The 22,093-nt window shown below is 38.3% G+C and overlaps 1 protein-coding gene and 1 non-coding gene across 2 annotated transcripts in view; one reads left to right on the top strand and one right to left on the bottom strand.

Moving 5' to 3' along the window:
• The window catches only part of Mypn (myopalladin), a 99,867-nt gene that overhangs the window by 10,417 nt on the left and 67,357 nt on the right, over positions 1–22,093 (bottom strand). The window contains exons 13-20 of the mRNA XM_076834135.1: positions 21,707–21,845; positions 12,494–12,715; positions 11,167–11,316; positions 9,773–9,855; positions 8,454–8,580; positions 6,896–7,103; positions 5,133–5,298; positions 2,138–2,271 (exon numbers count right to left, since the gene is read on the bottom strand). Of these exons, the coding sequence (XP_076690250.1) occupies positions 2,138–2,271; positions 5,133–5,298; positions 6,896–7,103; positions 8,454–8,580; positions 9,773–9,855; positions 11,167–11,316; positions 12,494–12,715; positions 21,707–21,845 (1,229 nt within the window). The remainder of the gene's footprint in view (positions 1–2,137; positions 2,272–5,132; positions 5,299–6,895; positions 7,104–8,453; positions 8,581–9,772; positions 9,856–11,166; positions 11,317–12,493; positions 12,716–21,706; positions 21,846–22,093) is intronic.
• LOC143381706 (U6 spliceosomal RNA) lies at positions 16,752–16,855 on the top strand. The gene has a single exon (XR_013088875.1). It is a non-coding gene; the product is annotated as a U6 spliceosomal RNA (small nuclear RNA).

Here is a 22,093-nt window from a genome sequence, read left to right as displayed (position 1 = left end):
TGAGGCTCAGTGGTCAAGTGGCCTTGAGTTCAATCCCTAGTACCAAAAAGAAAAAAAAATTACCAAGCAATCTCCTGATAAGTTTCTGGGTACCTTGATACGGAGAAGGGGGTATACTAGGTGGGGAACACTGGGGCTCTGGGTCTTAGGAAGCTGTGCTCCTGTTTAGCATTCTGATTTATAAATTGGTCCTTTGTTGATTTCATTATCTGTAATCAGTTTTTCAGTCTTAAGTTCCTCTGAGTGAGTGGAGAGAATCAAATTTGTGAAGTCATAACACTGAAGGCAAAACTTACAGCAATTCCACTTTAAGAGCATTTCTTATCCTTACCCTGATAACTCTGGCATCTTAACTGGATAGTAATTCCTAATTTTAGGAATTATTTCTGGTGCTGGGGATTGAACTCAGGGGCCTTAGACATACTAGGCATGTACTCTACCACTGAGCTACACCCCAGCAGCACTTGAGATGAGAGTGGAGCCTTACTATTCCATTTCTTAGAAGTGTGGTGGTGGTGGTAGAGGAAGAGGTGACAGTGAAATTATTCTAGTCTAAGGCCTCCATCATCTTCCCCACCCCAGATCCCAACAGACCCAACAGCACCTCCTATTGTTAGTGTCGTGAAGGACAGGAAAGAGGCTAGCTGGGAACTCAGCCACTGGAGGGCAGTGTTGATTTAAGTCATCCATTTCAGGGTTTACCAGTTGGAGACCTATTGCCTTCAGACCTGGAAGAGACGCCTAGACCAAGAAACCTATCATTGGCATCTTTCTCCTTGGACGTTTTTAGCTTCCTTCACAATTGATTTTCTTTTCCCTTTCCTTTTTTTTTTTTTTTTTTGATGAGATGAGGGGCGAGTACCGGGTATTGAACTCAGGGGCACTCGACCACTGAGCTACATCCCAAGCCCTATTTTGTATTTTATTTAGAGACAGGCTCTCACTGAGTTGCTCAGTGCCTTGCTTTTGCTGAGACTGGCTTTGAACTCATGATCCTCTTGCCTCAGCCTCACAAACCGCTGGGATTTCAAGGATGCGCCACTGAGCCTGGCCACAATTGATTTTCTTTTCAAGTCAGGAAAAATAATACAGATCTATATCTTTCCTCTAAAAATGAGACCTAGGGAAAATGGCAGGTCAAACCCCTTTCTGCATGGTACTAAATAAAGGGGATACCTGTTGTTCACCTGTAAACAGCAGGGCTATCGGGTTCTAAATAGAATTGCTGTTGTTATTCTGATTAATCATGTTAAACAAGTTACGAATGTGAAATTTATTGGTTTAACCAATTATTTAAACAAAAAAAAAAAAAGGAAAAAAGAAAAAAGAAGCACTCTTTTGGATTAAAGACCATGACTCTAAAACATACCAGTTAATGTCAAAGAGTTTAAGGAAGAGGAATAGAGCACACAAAAACGTTAATAAAGATTAATTTCTTAGATCCTTTGAAAATGAGAAACATGGGTTAAAGGAATGATAACGAAGACTTGAGTTTGTTTCTTAGCTGTAGTCGCTAAACTCTCTGAGTCTCCATTTTCTCAGCATTTAAATGAGGATAACAACAATTATAATAATTTCATGGGCCTGGGAGGACCAAGGATACCACTTTCATTAATTATGTTACTATTCAAATGTCACTTGAGTTTAATATTATTAATTTACTTCCACTTAATAGGGAACTCTGATTGGGGGATTGGAGTAATACACATTAGTTGAATGCATAAATAAATGAATGATGGCATCTAGAAAATTCTTCTGGGTGATCCCGGTAGTAGGGAGTTCCTGTGGGTGACCCACTGCAGAGGGAGACAGCATGAAGACACTGGATGGCTAAGAATGCTTGGCTGCACATTAGAATCTCAGGTCACACCTCAGGTAGGTTTGCACATTGTGGGCTAGCTGAAGACTTCTTAGGATCAGAATTCCTCTTTTGGAAGAAGGTTAAGCTCATGGCAAAACACAGAAGTGTCCAAAAGCCCTGAGGTACCTAGGACCAGATGACTTTAAAAATCCATCTCTTAAGCACTAAAATCTACCCAATTCTTTTATGGACACTTATTGATCCTAAAAAAAAAAAATGATCTTAAAGCTGCCTGTCACACACAGATGTTCAATCGATGGATGACGTTATACTTACCGTATATATCCAACCTAGCAGTGCACGACACTATGCCAGCTTCGTTTTTGGCTGACAGTGTGTACCATCCAGCATCTGATTTCTTGGCTGGCTGAATGAGGAGGCAGACATATCCTGTTGTGTCCTGGTGCATGCTGGAGAAGAGAAAGAACATACCCATATTTTAAGTAGGAGCAGAAGCATCTCTGTCAAATTTAGGAAAACTCACTCTCTAAAGGGGAAAAAAAAAAGAAATTCTGTTGAAGACAAGCACAAAGCAAATCTTAAGGTTAAAAGAAACTACAAAAGACCAGCAATAAACCTTATAATGCTTAGAAAAAGGTGACAGCCATCCAAGATGCTGTGACCAGTGTCTGTATGTTCCATTGCTCCAACTCCACCAAAGTTTTATTCTCTATCAGGAGGAACCCTGCTTTTCACAACCAAAGTACAGAATGATCTCTTTTCTAAACAAGTTTGGAAATTTCAGTGAGAACTTTTTTAAGAAGCTGTGGGAAAGCAAATCAAAACAAGATCCCGGGGGCAAATGTATCTACAGCCTGGAGATGGCATTTCCTAATGTGACCAGTGGGATGCATGCAGAATTCAGCTTAATATGATTGAGGAAATCAGCCTGCTTTTTCCTTCTGTTTTCTGTACATCAGTAGTTTTCAACCTTGGCTGCACATTAGAATCTCAGGCCACACCTCAGGGAACTACATCAGAACCTCAGGCTGGGACCCAAGCATTAGGATTTTTAAGAAATTCCCCAGATGATTTTGATCTTCGGCCAAGGATGGAGAACCAACCATGAGGCCCTTTTACCCCTTGTTGTTCTGCCTCTTTCATACCCTGTTCCAAGATCCCTTCGGAGACTGCCACAGCTCATTTACGGGACAGAGATAATACCAATAACTTCTTGAGTTCAAAGAATAAACAAGTGTGTTCCTTTGGTTGAAAGCTATTTATTATTTGTAAAATAATAAGACTAAAATAAAGTCATAACAAGTATAACAAAAGTAAAAAAATACCCATCACAATTTTACCACCACATTATGTTGGCTACCTTCACTTTCTGATTAATGAATTCATTCTTTGAAATATTTCTTTACTAAACTCTTGTTAAATACTCTGTTGGGCAGGGTCAGATGGCTCACGCCTGTAATCCCAGTGGCTCAGGAAGCTGAGGTAGGAGGATCACAAGTTCAAAGCCAGCCTAGCAATTTTAGTGAGGCTCTAAGCAACTTAGAGAGACCCTGTCTCTAAATAAAACACAAAAAGGTCTGGGATATGGCTCAGTGGTTGAGTACCCCTGGGTTCAATCCTCAGTACCAAAAAAAAAAAAAAAAAAGAGTATTCTGTTAGGCACAATCCTGGATGTGCTGCCTTGGGTGCTGAGGGTGTAAAGATGAAAATGACAAAAATTCTTTCTCTAGAAGAGTCTCTAAGCTTAGTATGAAAGAAAAACTAAGAGTTAAATAAGTAAAAGTAGCAATAAATAGAATGAAATACACGATAGAAAAAATGATGCAGAAAAGGTGCTTTGGGAACATAGAGGGAAGGTTATTTGGGGAAGTCCCTGGCACTAAGGAGAAGGTGTGAAGATGTTCAGAAGCACAAGCATATGTAAGATTAAGCTACAGAAAAATGAACACTGCACAAAGACCAATGATGAATAAAAAGAAATTACTTTAAAAATTTACTTTGTAAGTACTATAATATAACATACCCAATTAATTTGTGAGAAAGCTTCCCAAAAGATGTGCTAGAGCCTTTCTAAAAGGTTGAGTTTGTTCCAGCAGCTTGGGAGGCTGAGGCAGGAGGATCTCAAGTTCAAAGCCAGCCTCAGCAACTTAACGAGGCCCTAAGTAACTCAGTGAGATCCTGTCTCTAAGTAAAATACAAAAAGGGCTAGGGATGTGGCGCAGTGGTTAAGGCCCCTGGGTTCAATAGCCAGTACCAAAAGAAAAAAAAAAAAGGTTGGGGATGAGGCTATTCCAGGTAGTGGAACAGCTTAAGCACAGACATGATGGTGTAGGAGAGTGGGTGGCATGTTCATTATGGCCAGGAGTGGAGAGTACATGGGGACTAGCAGGTGGGAGGACTAGGGACAGGGCAGGAGAGAGAGCCACATGTACATGGTAAAGGGTTGGGATTCTTCCTTTCAGGTGATAAGGAACCGTTGACACATCTTAAGCTGCAGGTGGTGGGATCAGTTGGCATTTGTAAAAGATCACTCTAATAGTGGTGAGGAGGAGAACTGATTAGGGCTTGTGCCTGGTGTCAGAGACATATTAGAATGCTGTTGCTTCAGTTTAGTGAGTTGAGGAAATGCATGCATTTGTTCATTCATTCTGTATAAACTGCTACCAGTAAAAGGCAAGGTGCTTGGTGTTGTGAGGGGTCAGGACATACAAAGACAAAGGAGATGGCGTCCCTAAGCTCAGATGCTCACAGTTCAGTTGAGGTGACACAGAATGAAACTAATAACACTAACAATAATGGCCGTGTGCAACAGCGTGTGGCAGAAAACGGGCTCAGACCTGGACCACAGAGTACAGACCCAGTCCTGGACCGGGAAGGGGAGGAAGCAGGGGCACTGCTCTGCCTGGGGATCAAGATTTTTGAGCTGAGCCTGAGGGATCACAGACATTGGGGAGGCAGACTGTAGTTGGAGGAAGACACGGAAGAGAGTACTCAAGGAAGAAAAGCTATGAGCAGAGATACATCGGTGAGAAGGCAGGATGTAGAAGCCATAAATACTTAATCATATGTAAGACCTTCATAAATTTATTGTATAATTTTAAACTTAAAGTTTTTAACCTCTGAGACAACCGTACAACATACAACAAAAACAACAACAACAAAAGGAATAAATTCTTGATATACACAATAATGTGAATGAAACTCAAAAGCATATTGCTAGGAAGCAAGACCCAAAAGGCTACAATCTTATTAGGTGTCCCAACATGTGCTCCAAGCGCACAGGTCCCTGTGGAGGTGGTGGCTGCCATACCTGATCCTGTCTCTGGTGGAAGGGATGGTCTCATTGTCTTTCTTCCAGTAGAACACGGGTGGGGGCATGCCTATCACTCGGCACTCCAGTCTCACTGGGTGGCCCTCGGGAACGCCGCTATTTTGCAGTTTCTCCAGGATCACAGGTGCTTTCTTCACTTCTTTTGCTGAATGAGAGAAGAAATGTCTTGTTTGAATAGTAAGTGCTTTGAAGTTCATGCCTCAAATACACTACATTCTGGAATTCAGATCGCTTCTTGTACCCCTTAGTGAGGATCATTGCCTTGATCAAGCTCCATAAATGTTTAAAAAAAAAAAATTGGGCCAGCCATCTCTGCACATCCCGTGTGAGATAACACTTGAAGATCTGGGATGCAAATGTCGGGAATGGTTAAATTAGAGGATTTTCTTTAATTGTGCAAAAATAACTTTTGAGAAACAATATTTTTTTATATACTAAAATTGATCCTTTTTTTTTCTTTTTTGGAGGAATGTATTTTGTAGGAGATGTATCAGTTCCCCCCAACTTTTTGTTTTGAAAAAAAAAATCTCATACCTACAGAATCATATGGTTTTTAAAAATACACAAAATTACACTTTCTAAAAAGGTCTTTCTTTTGTCCTGAACCTCTTATGTCAGGGTTTCAAAGTCAAGGTTAAAGCAAAATGGTGGGGGAAAAGGTAAAGATCTGCAATCAATATATCCTTGCAAAATGAGCCTTTCCTATTCCGTTGGCAAGAGGAAATTCATTGTAAGGAATGGAAAAAGATAAATAAGCATTTATCTGCAGACAGGAATGATGTGCTGAAGATACTATGAGCTCATCAGACTGCAAGACAGCAGGAGAAACCCCAACTCCAGAATTCCTAAATTCTGAAACTTAATTCTGGCTGGACTGCTGCCCTGTAGGGGTGGCTCCTTGTAGATGATGTCTTGCTTTCCTCTTCTATAGGCATGACAACATTCTGTTCACATTAGCTTATAAGATAAGGGTTTGTTCTCTTATCAGCTCAAATTTGCCAAGCACCCTCCATGTTCCAGGCACTAAGGCTGATACTAGAGATACACACAACAAGTCAGAGTCTCTGACTTCAGAAGCTCACGCAAAGAAGCGAACAATTACACAGAAGGCCATGAGCTCTCTGTAAGTTCCTCCTTTTCATTTCTTAAATTTTTGGGTTTTTTTGAGATAGGGTCTCATTAAGTTGCCCAGGCTGGGCTGGAATTTGTGGTCCTTTCGCCTCATCCCTCCAGTAGCTGAGATTACTGGCATAGAAATACAGAGGAGGACTGGGAAGGAGTAGTTGTGCTTGGTGGATCTACTGTGCCAGGGTGGTGACACTTGAGTTAGTCTTTAGAGAATGAATAAGAAGCTGCTGGACTAAGAAGGGTATTCTAGATAGAGGGACTACGAATGTAAAGGCCTGTAACTTAAGGAGATTTAAAAAATCCTGGTATGTTTCAGGAATAACAGACTGACTGCAGGATAAATGACTGGAATGTAGTGACAGTCAATTTGTTGATTGTTTAATGAATAATTACAATGCTCCCTTTATTGCATATGTAATATGTACAAGGTTCTGCGTTCTGTTTTAACATTAACATTGTTTTTGAAAGCAATCTAGAAACATGGTCCTTACTACATTGAAGCGGAAACTGAGATTGGCGGAGTAAAGGACTAAGGAATTCTGCCAGAGGTTCTGCATATTTGCACAATAATTTTGAAGGGAGTTATGTCTGGGGGTCCCAGCAGCAAACCTTACCTACTACAGTGAGCTCCAGACTAAAAGAATTCTGCCCAGTTTTGTTGGTAGCCACACACGTATAGGTCCCCGCATCCCGCTGGGTGAGTGGGTCAATGAGCAGAGAGTGGATTCCCGTCTCCCTGACCAGCATCTTGTGGGAGGCATCTGGTAGCACAGGTTGGCCATTGAGCAGCCACGTCAGCTCTGGGGGCGGTAAGCCACTCACCTAATAAACAACAGGACAGCTGAGGCAAATGACAGACTGATGACAGGCAGATTTATTTGGTGGTTGAATTCTTCATCCTTGTTTGGCAAGTATACAGTGAGAGAAAACATGGAGTGATGAGAACCCTTTTGGAGCAGTACAGGGAGAAGAGGGAGGGTTCTGAATGAATTGCTGCATGAATTTAAATGATATGGTATTTTGTCCCCAGTTTAGGTCATGATTAATCTATTTGATTATATTCTACATTAGAATAAATAAGAATTAAGCTGTAGATAAAACAGACCTGAAGCATCAACATCAGAGATGATATATTGCGTGTATACTTAATAAGCATGAGTTAGATATGAGAAAGGTCAAATAATAAACCAGGGTTCTCAAATTTTGCTGCAAATTATAAGAGGATGGAGAGGATTTTAAAATTCCAGTGCCCAGGATTGTGGCTCAGCGGTAGAGTGCTCACCTAGCATGTGTGAGGCACTGGGTTCGATCCTCAGCACCACATAAAAGTAAATAAAATAAATGTATTGTGTACAAATAAAAAATACATATTAAAAAAATTCCAGTGTCCACTTAGAATATTAAACCAGAATCTCTAAGGAGAGGACTCAGACCTTGTAGTTTTTAGAGTTTTGGAGGGGGAAATAACAGTCAACCTGAATATTATTTAGGCAGCAATGGGAGACTAACAATCACTGATAGAGGTGCATTCTGAACGAACGCTTAACCTCAAGCCTTCCCAAATTTGCATCTAAATTTTCCACAGCATTCTGCATTTTGTCTGGGGTGGAAGTGGTGACTTAAGTTTCTTGTCATATTAAGAGGTATCTGCCCTGCTCATCTCACACCTAGTTTTTAATTTAAAAATTAGAATACAGATTCATTAAACGTGATGGATGTTTATTAGTATGAGAAACCATGTTCTGCTCTCCTAAACTGCCTCACAACCATTGTTTTATGACTATAATTTTTTCAAAGGCTACATCTCATAATAATCACTTCAAGGATACAAAGAAAAAAAAATCACACAGAAATAAAAACTTTCCAGACACCACGTGGAAGGAAATGTTCAAATTATATCACCTCCTTGTTGTATTTTAAAAATGCAATTAACTTGATACAATGCCAAAAAATATAATGACTTAAAAGTTTCATGAAATAATTTAATTTTGTCTGGTATTAGATTTTCCAAAAAAGCCTATGTGGAAAATGATCTATCCCTTTGCCAAGAATTCCTTCTTTGGAAACCACAGCTCCAACAAAACAAATACAAACAAAAATATAAATGCAAGCAAACAATCAAATGCAAAATCTGAGCAGATCTGAAACTAAGGACAAGTGCTAAGAATCTACCTTACAGTCCAGTCGACAGAGGCGCCCCTCGTGAGCTACCATATCCCCAGGAGCCTGCAGAAAATGTGGTCGGAAAAAGCGTTCCTGTAGAGGCTCTTTGTCTCTTTCTTGCACTCGGGACCTTCCCCTAGAACAAGTATGTTCAGGTTTCAAACATAGAAGCCATTTTACAAACTCATAGCAACAGGTATTTTGGCATGGCTATAGGACTATTAAGACAGCAGCAGCGGTTTTTTTTTTTTTTTCTTTCTTTCTTTCTTTGGGGTGGGGAGGGGAAAGAGCCTTCTAGGGCAGAAAATTAATAATAATAATAGTGTGGAGTTAATTAAAAAGAAAAAGAAAGCAAAGTGGTAAGCATGTCATAAACTGTAGGATTATCTTGGGAGATCTGTAATCAAATAAACAGGCTTTAGCTTCTTTCTCTCTGAAGTCATTCTGGGTTAAGTGGCTCAGCTTTCTTGCTGTGGGTTTGACCAATTGTTCAAAAGACATCAAAATAAACAAATAAATCAGTATTCAATCTGAACCTCAAAAGAGAGACCAAAAGAGAAGTCCTGTTTATTATCCAGAACAAGGCAGCTTCAATCTCTTTGGCTTTGAGTAATAAAGTTTAACCTGGTTATAAATTATGGCAGACCATTAAAGATGTCCATGAACTTAAACTGGGTAAGACTGACCAACAGTAACAGCTGTTCTTAAAAAAAGAAGAAGGTATAGTTGCAAGGCTGGTGAAATACTGTAGCTGAAACATGGGTTGCTATTTTTATTCCTTTGGTAAGTCACATTTAATTCATATGTGTCAGCAACTATGGAATGCTTTGCTAAGACTTTGTGGCACCATAAGACTCAAGCCACGCTCTATATTCTTAGTGGCTAGTAAAATCAGAGAGGATAAAAAACTAATTGCTGTAGTGGAGACAGCAAAAATAATTGCTCTATATACATATAATCATTAAAGGCTCCTGTTTTATTAAAGAGAATATAGTAACTCAATTCAAAGGATCTAATTTATATCTTATGTACACAGGTGCTACTGATGGTTACAAACTTTTAACCATTGAAATGTACCAAAGATCAGTATTTCTCAAATGTTAATGTGCTTGTGAATCACATGGCATGTTGTTAAAATGCAGATTCTGATTCGGTAATCTGGGGTGGGCTTGAACTTCTACATTTCTGACAAACTCGAAAGTGGTGCTGATGCTGCTGGCGGAAGCTACCTTTAAGTAACAATATGTAGATTCAACAACTTTGGTGCTTTTTGTGGAGGGTAGGCATACCGGAGGAGCCCCCAGAAGGTGGATTCTTCCTATTTTTACCTGTGAGACTGACCGGCAGGGGTTAGCCGACTGCGAATGGGCAAACTCTGAACCATCAAGTGGCCAGAACAGCTGATTCTCCCCTGAGAAATAAGAAAAGAATAAGATTAAATTAAGAACTTTAGAAGGACATGGTAGTGTGTACCTGCAATCCCAGCCACTGTGGTGGTTGAGGGAGGAGAATCAAAAGTCAGGTCATCCTGGACTACTCAGTGAGACCCTGTCTCAAAAGTTAAAAGGAATGGGGGCAGTTGGGGGGGGGGGTAGCTCTGTGGAAAGGGCTCATGTGAAATGACTTGGGTTCAGTCCCCAGTACTGAATTAAAAAAAAAAGAAAAAGAAAGAATCTACATTTTTTTCAATTTATATGTTTTTTTTTCTGCATTAGAACATTATGAAACTTTTTGCTATTATGAATTTTTCTTTGTAGGAGTGGAATGAAAACAATATAATATGACTTCTTGTCTTCATATTCTAGGAGGAGAGATGTTTTTAAAACTAACCTGAGAAATGAACAGAGCACAAATATAAAAAGTTTTTCTTTAAATTTTTGTGAACCTAATACAACTTGTAGCTACAATGCAGAGAGCATGGCCAAATAGTTTTATACTTTTCTCAATAACGATTCATCCTGTTCTTTCAATAGGAAGGATGGATGAGAGTAGAAATTATAATTCTGTACTTTGCATTTGAATAGTGATTAAGGACTGGGGTTGTACCTCAGTGGTAGAGCGCTTGCCTCAGCACCACATAAAAATAAATAAAAGATTAAATAAATAAGTGAATAAATAAACACATACATAAACAAACAAGTAAAATAAAAAATATTGAGTCCATCTCCAAGTAAAAAAAAACTATTTTAAAAATTAGTAATTAAAGACATTTTTTCTGGCCAATCTTTTAGGGAAATTTTAAGACTGGGCCTCATTCAGAAAAGAAGGTGAGAGATTATGACTTTTCAACTTTTGTCAAGAAAAAGAAGGATATGAATTTGAAGGACACTTAAAGCCTTTTTGAAGTAATTTACCTATTCTCTAAAGAACAAAAATGACATATTGTTCTTTGATAGAATAATTGATAGAATGACTCATTAACTCCTCAAGAGACCCAAGGAGTTAACAAACATAAAATTCAGCCCAACAGGTATGGGAGGGAAATGTAGTGAAGAAATAGTACCAATGTCCTTTGACAAAGCCTGAAATGTTGAGTGACCCATCAGTGGCTAACTAGTCTTTTAGGTTGTGATACTGAGCTCTAGTTACACACAATCACAATGCTTCTCATTCATTTTCCTCAGCAATCCTGAGTAACTCGCACTTCTCAAGGTCTCATTCACAATGACATCAACCGCTCCTTCCTCAGAGTGCAGCACAGTGCGTAACCCTGCGTCTCCACCTGGGGGTTGGCTGCCATGATGGTGTAGTTGCCATCGTCATCACTGGTGGTGGATTCAATGTGCAGAGAACATGTCCCATCTCCTTCTCGCCTCATTTTGCAGTGCTCATTTCTCTTAGAAATCTGCTTCCCATCTTTGAACCAGTAAACCTGAAGTGAAAGATAATCAAGAAGATTATATGCATATGCATGTGTGCATGTATATATGTGCATATATAATGTTCCATATATCTTTAGAAGATAAAGAACTAGGGAGTAGGGTGAGGCAAGTGTCAACTATCATTTCTACAACATGTTCCTCTTTTCAAAGCACTTGGAAAAAAGGCTATAAAACATATATAAAATGATGGTATGATATACCTCTCCATTATATAATACTTAAGTCAAAAATTCAATATAATTTAGGATTAAGATAAAACTTTTGAGTATTTTATTGTACTTCATTATTAGTTTAGAAGATACCCTAAGAACCAGATGTGTCTTCAGAGGCAAAATAATGAAAACCAGGAACCTGGCTCTTTTCTTATTACTTATATACATATTTAAGTCTCCTGCAGTTGCAGATCTCAGTACCTATGATAGCTCACCATGCTTGAAAAAGAGTATGGTTTAATATACCAAGTTGAATAAGGCTAGAATTAACTAGCTAAATTTCTCATCTAGCCAAAATAAAAAATTTTTCTTCCTGACAAGTTCTGCATATGTCAAGGATATCTCTCAAAGACAGGGGGGATAAAGTACTGGTTGCAACTGCCCTTTCTACTTTTCCTGGTTACCTAACCATAGATAATAACATCAGGCAAATGTTTGTGAAAGTAGAGTGAAGAGATCTCCTGCCACAGCCACACCAGGTGTAAATCCTTCTCTTAGCTGACTTGCCAAAAAATCTGGTGACTCATAAGATTTTTCAGCAGTCAGTGATAATGATATGACATTTTCGGCAGTTACCAACCTAATAGTAATAATACAAATATAGCTTGCTTTGTACAACAGGCGCCCTATGTGTATTCAATAGATTTTAAATATAATGAAAAATGTTAGATTGATGAGTTTGATGGTTAAGAGAATCAATAGCCCATAGTACAGTATTGTGACTACAAAATTTATTCAGAAATTTAATTAAAATTCTAACAAGTCTGATTTCTTTTTGCTTTATTTAATGATTCTATTCCTGATATTCTCATTTTAGTCAAATAACTGGGTTTTGCTCATTTCTCGAATTGATTTTCATTACCTCTGTAGATACACAAGAGTATGCTAAGACCGTTTTGAACACACTATCATTCTGTGCTGTTGGATGGTTAACTGGCTGGTCATCTTCCCCTACCTTTGGAACAGGTATGCCAACAATTTTGCAGGTGAATGTGACTGGAGAGCCTTCTGTAACCCGGAAGTGCTTGAGTCTTTTGTCAAAGATGGGAGCAATACACTTGCCCGTGGGGATCTCGTCGTGTTGGATTTCATCGTCTGATTCATCAACAGGCGTACGTTCCAAGCGAAACTCTATTTCATTCATCAGCCTCTGTTCAAAGCTTGAAATTTTGTACTCCTGTCAAAATGACAAATATGTTTAAAGTTCTATTCCTATGGTGAGGAAGAACATGTCCACCACTATAATTGAGGATGTAACTTACAGATTCAGATATCAGATTTATACTGTGAAACTCAATGAAGCAGGCATGTCCCACTGCCAGCCACTTGCCATGGAGCATAAAGGGAAATTTCAGTATTTCTACTAAAATCCCAAACTGCCTTAGTGAATTCTGATTTCTTACCTTGAAACTGGAACTTCAGTAGAATTCTGTAGGGACTGGAGTGAAAATGGAATATAATTTCTATAACTACAGTTAACATTCATACAGTTAACATGCAGAACTGCCTATAGAGTTTTTTGGCAAAGATGTTCTTCCCTGCATTCTGATACATGCCTGCATCACCAACTTCCTGTCTCTTCTAGACATTTTTTTTTTTTTTAAAGAGAGAGTGAGAGAGGGAGAGACAGAGAGAATTTTTAATATTTATTTTTTAGTTATCGGCGGACACAACATCTTTGTTTGTATGTGGTGCTGAGGATCGAACCCAGGCCGCACGCATGCCAGGCGAGCGCGCTACCGCTTGAGCCACATCCCCAGCCCCACTTCTAGACATTTTTGTCCTGAATAAACCTCCCTTAGTTCTACGATTGCCTTCACTACATTTCTCAGTTCCCTTAACAACAGAACTATTTGAAGTAACTCTAGGACTGAGGGTACAGCTCAGTGAGAGAGTATTTGCCTAGCATGCATGAAGCCCTGGGTTTGATCCCCAGTGCCACAAAAAAAAAAAAAAAAAAAAGCAACTGCAATGAAATACTCCTACCTCTATTTTACCAGATGGCTTTCTTGTTGCCTACTCTCTTGGTAGGCTACTCCAGTTAAGCTTGTGTTCTCACTGTTCCACTAAAAATGCTGCTGTTAGGGTCTGTAAATTAGCCAAATGGAATCATCACTTTTCTATTCTTACCTTACTTGACCTCTCGGCAGCATAAGTCAGAGTTGACTACTTTTCCTTTTTGAAACATTTTTTTCTATTGGGTTTCATGACACACCATACTGTTTTTCCTTCTTTTTCTCTAGCAGCATCTGATCATTCTCCTCTGCTGGCATCTAATCCTCTGCTCTTGGTGATCTCATTCAATCTCACAGCTGCAGACAGCTTCTGTATGCTGAGGACTCCCAAAGCCCTATTTCCAAGCCTGATTCCTCTCTAGAACTTCAGAATCATATACCCAATGATTAATTCTACATTGTGGTGCTCAATGGGCATCTCAAAATTAGTTTGGCTCAAACAACACACCTGATTTCTGTCTCCCAGAGGTGCTCCTAGCCTGCTCTTCATCTCAGGAAATGGTGCCACTGAGATTCATTTACTTGGTTAAATGGTTCAACCAGTGCTTCTCATACTGTCTATGGTAAAAACCAGGTTTTGAAAATTTTCTAATTTGTACTTTTGTAAAATAAAAACAAAATGAATTACTAGCAAAATGAAATTAATAAGGAAAACAAAATTATTATATTTATGCACATAATATTTCCCTGTTAAATTGCTATAAAAATTCCTTAATGGTTAATTTCCATTTCTGTAGTTATCTCAAGTTGACAGTTTGAAGTCTGGCGCAGGTCTTTGGGACACTCTTTGAATACACAAACCCTAATTTTAAGACTTATCCTGGATTCCTCTTACTCCCTCTCCCTGTTAAATCCTATCTGTCAAGTTGAAATGAACTCTTCCCAGTCACTTCATCTAAGCTAACTCTCCATTCTAATTCCCATAGCGCCGCTATACTAGCTGTATTTTTCTTATTTATTGATTGAATGACTATCTAGGTGTCAGAATGTTTGCTTCACAAGAGCAGGATCTTGGATGACTTTCTTCCCACTCTATCAACATCACCTAGAATAATGCTGCCTCCTGGAAGGTGCTCAATACATATATGAAGAATGACTGAATACATAAATGACATAAAGATCATCACTTGCTTCAACCTTACCACATCTTTGAGGAATCTGGAACAATGTACTTGGGTTAAGGGTAAAATTTTATTAAACTGGTGGCTCTATCTATACTACACTTCAATTCAAGTTGTCATTTTTAGTTATGAACACTGTGAGTCAAATTTCATCAGGAAACTTGCAAAAAACAAGAATATGTTTAAGTTAAATTTAAAGAAACTTTCTGCATACATCCAGCATAAAAGTTGCACTACTGATCCATTGTCAGTTGGATGTGTTTTAAACTCCCAGTACTGGGTTTATGCTGTGGTCTTCATTTTTCCTTGCCTCATTTCATTTTTTGAGTAACTACAGGAGTTTCTGTATCAGCTGCTTGTAGGTGACATCTGTGCCCAAAGGAGAGAATTTTTTTTTTTCTGTATGAATCTAGCCAGTATGGAAATTAAATCAGTGATAAATGACCCATCCTTTCCAGGCTCATGAACTGCCACCAAGCTATACCCCTAGCCTAAAGAAAATCTTATAGTTGCTTTATAAAAGCAATTGAAAAGCTAACTTAAATTTATTTCAGAAGCATATGACATTTGAAAACACAGCCTCATTTCTTTTCTTTAAATATAATCCTCTTAAGGATGATAATTTGACTACTTGAAACATTAGACTTCAGGAGTTTTTTTCAAATTGGCAGAGTTGTGGAAAGGCACTTTTCTTCCGTTGAGAACAATACATCCCAATCAGATACAGACATTGTTAACATAGGGGCAGGCATCCAGCACTCACTGCCCGAGCTCACTACAGCCTTCCTCTACTCTGAGTTCTGAGTCTGAACTGCAGGGGCAAATAATGAAACAGGTTCAAACCTCGAGAAAGGTTCCCTATGTATATTGGGTATGATGTGTACTAAAGGAAAAAAATTCAGCTGGGCACGATGGCACTGCCTGCAATCTCAGCAGCCTGGAAGGCTAGGCAGGAGGATCATGAGTTGAAAGCCAGCCTTAGCAAAAGTGAGGTGCTAAGCAACATGATGAGACCCTGTCTCTAAATAAAATACAAAATAGGACTGGGGATGTGGCTCAGTGGTTGAGTGCCCCTGACTTCAACCCCGGGTAGACTCCCCACATCCCCACAAAAAGAAAAAAATTCTTTTTTAATGGTGCTAAAGATAGAACACAGGGCCTCACACATGCTGGGTAAGTGCTCTACCACCAAGTCATACCCCTAGCCTAAAGAAAATCTTATGTGTTGGAGAAAGTATTCTCCCTTCCATTCCATGCATAGGCAGATTTGGAACAACAAAGTTTCCTAAATAAACTTGGAGGTTAACATACATAGAGAATGATTTCTTTACTATTTATCTAATAATCACTCATGCCCTTCCTTGAAATAATCAGTGTTTGTAGCCTACTCCCTGACCCTGCTCACAAATTCTTAGCAAGCACCTGCTATGTGCTAAATACTATGATGAATATGGAAAATGTGACATTTTATAAACCCAAACTCTGCCTTCAAGGAGGTTGTATAAAAATACTTTTAATCCAAATTGTATATTTAAGAATAAATCACTGAAAGATGCACAAAGTTATTTTATATTTAAATGTTCAAATTAACGCCAGAGTTTTGCTTAATTTTTGCATGTTTCTAAGTTTTCATCTTTTTAATCAGCTGATTAAAATGGATTGTTTTTTTTTAATTAATTTTTATTGTAGGTTGTTCAAAACATTACATAGTTCTTGATATATCATATTTCACACTTTGATTCAAGTGGGATATGAGCTCCCATTTTTACCCCATATACAGATTGCAGAATCACTTCAGTTGCACAACCATTGATTTACATATTGCCATTCTGGAGTCTGTTGTATTCTGCTGCCTTTCCTATCCTCTACTATCCCCCCTCCCCCCTCCCCTCCCCTCTTCTCTCTTTACCCCCTCTACTGTAATTCATTTCTCCCCCTTATATTTTCCCTCCTTTCCCCTCACTTCCTCTTGTATGTAATTTTGTATACCCCTGAGGGTCTCCTTCCATTTACATGCAATTTCCCTTCTCTCTCCCTTTCCCTCCCACCTCTCATCCCTGTTTAAAATGGATTGTTAATGCTCCTTTTGGTAGCACATATACTAAAATTGGAATGATACAGAGATTAACACGGGCCCTGTGCAAGGATAACAAGCAAATTTGTGAAATGTTCCATATTTAAAAAACAAATAAAAGGGGGCTGGGGTTGTGGCTCAGCGGTAAAGTGGTTGTCTAACACGTGCAAGGTTCTGGGTTCGATCCCCAGCACCACATAAAAATAAGTAAAATAAAGGCATTGTGTCCAACTATAACTAAAAAAAAATTTTTTTTAAATAAATAAATAAAATAAGAGGCTGAGATTGTGGCTCAGTGGCAAAGTACTTGCCTAGCATGTGTGACACACTGGGTTTGATTCTCAGCACTGCATATAAATAAATAAAATAAAGGCTCATTGACAACTAAAAAAATATTATAAATAAATAAAATGCATTGCTACCATAGCAGGTACTATCTACAATCAGAATCTATGTAGTCAAGTGAAGATTTTTCCATTGTTATGCAATAAACCCAAACTTTTCTATTTGGTTAAAGGTTTCATTATCTTACCTGAAACTAATGAGAATCTCATAGTTGTGGGTTAATTCAGCAAATACCCACTGAATACTTATTGTGTGCCAGGCTTAACAGGGATGTAACAATGGACAAGACAACCCCTAATCACAGCACCCAGGGAGCTCATAACTGGTGCCTCCTGGGTGAGCCCATGGCAGAGGACATGTGGACACTGTCCCAGCAGCCAGACTTCTACAATGCCAATGGCCTTACAGTATGTTCCAGAAGGCCAATATATAATAATTCTTATTAGAAACGGAATAGATGTCATGACTATTTGCTCACAAAAGAGGATTGCCATAAAGAATTCACCATAAGAGATGAAAGAGGTAAGATTTAAATAGAGGAAATGACAGAGCAGCTTAGAGAAGAAAAAGATCAGAGGAGCAAAAAGCCAGAATAAGCACCAAGATACTTACCCTCCCCTCCCCCATCCTCCAGGGCAGTATCTGGGAATCACAGACAGTTTCTAAAGAAGCATTAATGAAAAAGGCAGGGGTCCGGGGAACAGAATAAAGAGATAAGATGGTTTCCAGAGAAATGAGGCCAAAGAAGAAAGCTGAAAGTTGAAATATAACATTAGATGAGGGGGGTGGGCAAAAATTTAGAAATGAACAATCAATGGTATTTGCTGGTTGCAGAACATCATGCTGAGTCATGAGTGAATTAAAATCACTGGTCATAAAGGCTCCATTCCATTTTGTAATCCTGGGTTTCTTTGACCTCTAAGATTCCCCACATTAACTTAAACTATTTAGATTTAACTGGTGGCTGGCCAATCAAAATCCACTAGTGATGAATGCTACCCAAAAGGAAGAAATGATGCAGCCTAAAAAGAAATCAGGGCACCTTTCTCTTGGCTTACTCATCACACAAAGATGCTTGGTTGTCAGTTTAGAAAGCTAAAAATTTTAGTAAATATGAACACCTAAAAGGATGACACCATTATATTTCACAAAATTCTAAGAATCAATGGCAAATGTTAATTGTTAATTGGAAAGATGATGTAAAATGAGAGCAGGAAGATACTGAAATGTTACAAAAGAGAAGTACTTTTGTGGATATATCAAAGAAAAGTGGAGGATAGATAAAAGAAAGGGGAAGGAGATTGTTTACAGTGAGTGACATTCATCATGCAAGGACTTCTGATTTATTTTCATGCTCAGCACAATGTGGTAATGCTAGACCACAAGTATGTTCTAGAATAATTATTATTATTCACTTGTTATGTTAAAAGGACAAGAGAAACCAGCTGTCTCAACCTAAAAGTTTTCAAAGTAAAATAAAGCTTAAAACAAATGCATATTCTTATAAAGGAATCATTTGTTCACTACCACCCATACGTGCAGACTAATAGGAAAGTTAGAAAACAGATTCACTCTTTTGTCCCCAGACTGCAAGTATAAATAGCTATCAATTCACATATTTCTTTACGATTTTTCTCCAATCACCCACGTTTTTACACTTTTCTAAGTTAACTTTCTTAACCTTAACAGTTCTCTGTGACATTTTCACCATCATTCCTAAGGCAAGAATGCACAAAACAATACCATAATATGGTCATCATTTTATTTCTTCAAACTTTCTCAGAATTGTCATCTGTCAACCTAATGCAAATATTCTATCTCGACAGCTTCTTAGTTTCCTAAATTTCATTTATATAGCTTGGCTTTCATTGTCCACAGCATAGAATGAAGTCTAAAACCAATTCTGTAATGAAGTGATCATAATTCCTAGAATAATGATTCTCAGAAGAAGACTGATGTGTATATCAAAGACAATTAGAAAGAACTGAGAGGCTTTCAGGGATTTCCCTGAAAGTTAGTTCATGGACCCTGAAGTTATTCACAGTGAGGTTTAAGAGAGAATTCTTCTGGGTCTTTGGTACTCAACTCGTGGAAGATCATGTTTATGTGTTCTCACATCTCAGGTAATTTAGAGAAACATCCTACTTTCCTGGGAGTTGGGCAATGGATTCGCCTGGATTTACCTACAGAGAAATTAAAAAAGTAAAATCAAACAGCTGATGTGTGCGCTGGTATCATTTTTACAGGATTCTAATTGATCTCTCTCTGCCTTGTAAAAGATATAGGCTGAACACAGCTCTAATTTCAATGACATCTAGAAGGATTAACAACCACAAATGTGATGACAGCATCATAGGAAAACAAATCTGTGTTTGACAGAGCAACATTTGTGGGACTTGAAAGTAATTGTCATCAAACTGAAAAAGGCTTTTGCATTTCAAGGAAAACGAAAAGTCTCCAGGAAAACAGGGATCTGGTTCTAGTTCCACCACTAACCAATTGACAACTGTTTCAGTTTCTTACTTAGGGGATGGAAGGGAAGAATAGCTGATTTGGCATTTGCAGAAATAATATATGAGAAAGATATTTAGAGAAATTTAAATATTCTGCTTCAGTTCAGTAATTTAAAAATCAGAAATTAAGCTGGGTGGGGTGGCATGTGTCTGTAATCCCTGTGTTTCAGGAGACTGAGGCAGAAGGATACCAAGTTCCAGGCCAGCCTCAGCAATTTAGCTAGGCCCTAAGCAATTTAGCGAGACTCTGACTCAAAAAATGAAAGAGCTAGGGACTCGGGTTGTGGCTCAATGGTGAGGCACTGGGTTTGAGTCTTAGCACCACACAGAAATAAATAAAATAAAGGTCCCTTGACAAGTAAAAAATATTTTTAAATAAATAAATAAAAGGGCTGGGGATGTAGCTCAGTGGTTAAGTGCCCCTGGATTCAATATCTAGTACCAAAAAAAAAAAAAAAAAAAAAAAAAATCAAAATTTAAAAGGTTTTAAGTAGCATATTTTCAAAAGATTCTGCTCAGTTAAGTTGCCTAAGGTATAACACAATAGCAAAATATTGCATATCTATGACTCCGTTGGAAGTAAGAGAAACATCCAAAGAAAACAGCATGTAGTCAGGAAAATCTGGAGCTTTGTTTCTAATTTGCCCCTTATGGAACAAATTCTGCAATATTTGGCATATTGTTTTGACTGAAATTTTGTTATATTTCAAAATAGATTTTATCAGTTCTCATCTTGGGGAATAAACCAAGAGTTGAAATGCAAGTCTGCATTAAATATTAACCACTTGATTATCAAAACCACAAATAACTACATAATCTATCTTTCTTCTGTTTGCATGATGCTCATAGGCTTTCCTTTCCTCTTTGGTGAAACAGGATGTTGCCTGATGGCTGTTTCAGTGATTCAACCCAATACAAAAACTGAGAGGAACTTGTGATCACGAACCTCAGGGTACCTAAAGTTGAAGGATGTCAAGTGAAAGACAGCTTAAAACTCAAAGTTCCTAAAAGTCTCCACATCTCAAGACACAGATATCAAAATATCTCAGATGTTATGGTGTTTGTCTAAGCTGAGCTGAGGATTGCTGGAATAGACAACAGACACTCTCCCTGCTTCTTGAATATTGTAGTTTCCTCTTATGCATGACTTTGCTTTTCACAATTTCAGTTTCCTGCAGTCAGCTGGGTTCCAAAAATATTAAATCGAAAATTCCCCAGAATTAAATTTAAAAGTTTTAAATACATTTTATAACAGTATGTTATTATAATCATTTTTTTTACTGCAGTACTGGAGATGGAATCCAGGGGCACTTTACTACTGCGTTCCATCCTTAGTCCCTTTCATTTCATTTTCAGACAGGGTCTCACTAAATTTTCCAGACAGTCCTCAAACTTGAATCCTCTGTCCTCAGCCTCCTGATCCCTAGGATTACAGGTGTGTACTACCATATCCAGTTCATTTTATTTTATTATTAGTTATTGTTGTTGATCTCTTACTGTGCCTAATTTTAAAATTAAATATTGCTGCCCAGTGCAATAGACAGTGCATGCCTATGATCCCAGTGGCTCAGGAGGCTGAGGCAGGAGGATTGTGAGTTCAAAGCCAGCCTCAGCAAAAGAGAGGTGCTAAGCAACTCAGTGAACCCTGTCTCTAAATAAAATTCAAAATAGGGCTGGGGATGTGGCCCAGTGGTCAAGTTCCCTTGAGTTCAATCCCTAGTACCCCCTCCAAAATTTAAACATTATTATAGCTATGCACATATAGGTAAAAACAGTATATGTGGGGATGGATACTGTCTGCAGTTTCAGCATCCACAGAGCATTTTGAACAGTATCTCCTGCAGATTAGGAGAGACTACTGTATATTCTATCCTAGGCAAACACATAAACAAGTAAAATGAATTAACAATGGGGTAATTAAGAACTGCAGATTCCTGCATATGAGCTTCCTGTGTGAGTCTTAGCTTGTGCTCTACCACCTAAGCTGTAGCATCAACTTCACTGAGGTCAGATGACCTAAGTATGCAAGGACTGAATTAAATAAAATTACATTCCTTACAATAAAATTCCATTCAAACTACCAGAATCCAACAATCTTACCTGCTGGTTTGATCTGACATCGCTGAAACTCATTTTTTTCCCCAAGTCTAGAATCATTGCATTCTTAGCTTCACGAATGTAATCATCACTCATTGGTTGAGGAGACTTTGTATTTTTTTTCATTAATCCCTGGGAGGGCCTATAAAATAAATTCACACAGAACACATCATGAAAAGCATGAAGCATTGTACAAAGGCCTAGAAATCAGATACCAGTAGTTATTAGGCACTTGTGGGAGTAAGCACTATACAGAGAATCTGTTTCTAGAGATATTTTTTAAATTTTTAGTTATTAAAAATCATTCAAAGCTCAAGTTGAAGTTTTTCTTTTTTGTAAACCTTATTAATTCCTTATAATCACAAGGATTATAATTTGGTTTACTTTTAG

This window comes from Callospermophilus lateralis, chromosome 15, assembly GCF_048772815.1.
Source record: "Callospermophilus lateralis isolate mCalLat2 chromosome 15, mCalLat2.hap1, whole genome shotgun sequence".
NCBI lineage: Eukaryota > Metazoa > Chordata > Mammalia > Rodentia > Sciuridae > Callospermophilus > Callospermophilus lateralis.
Note: the sequence above shows the minus strand (reverse complement) of the source record. Positions and strands in the feature narration are given on the sequence as shown.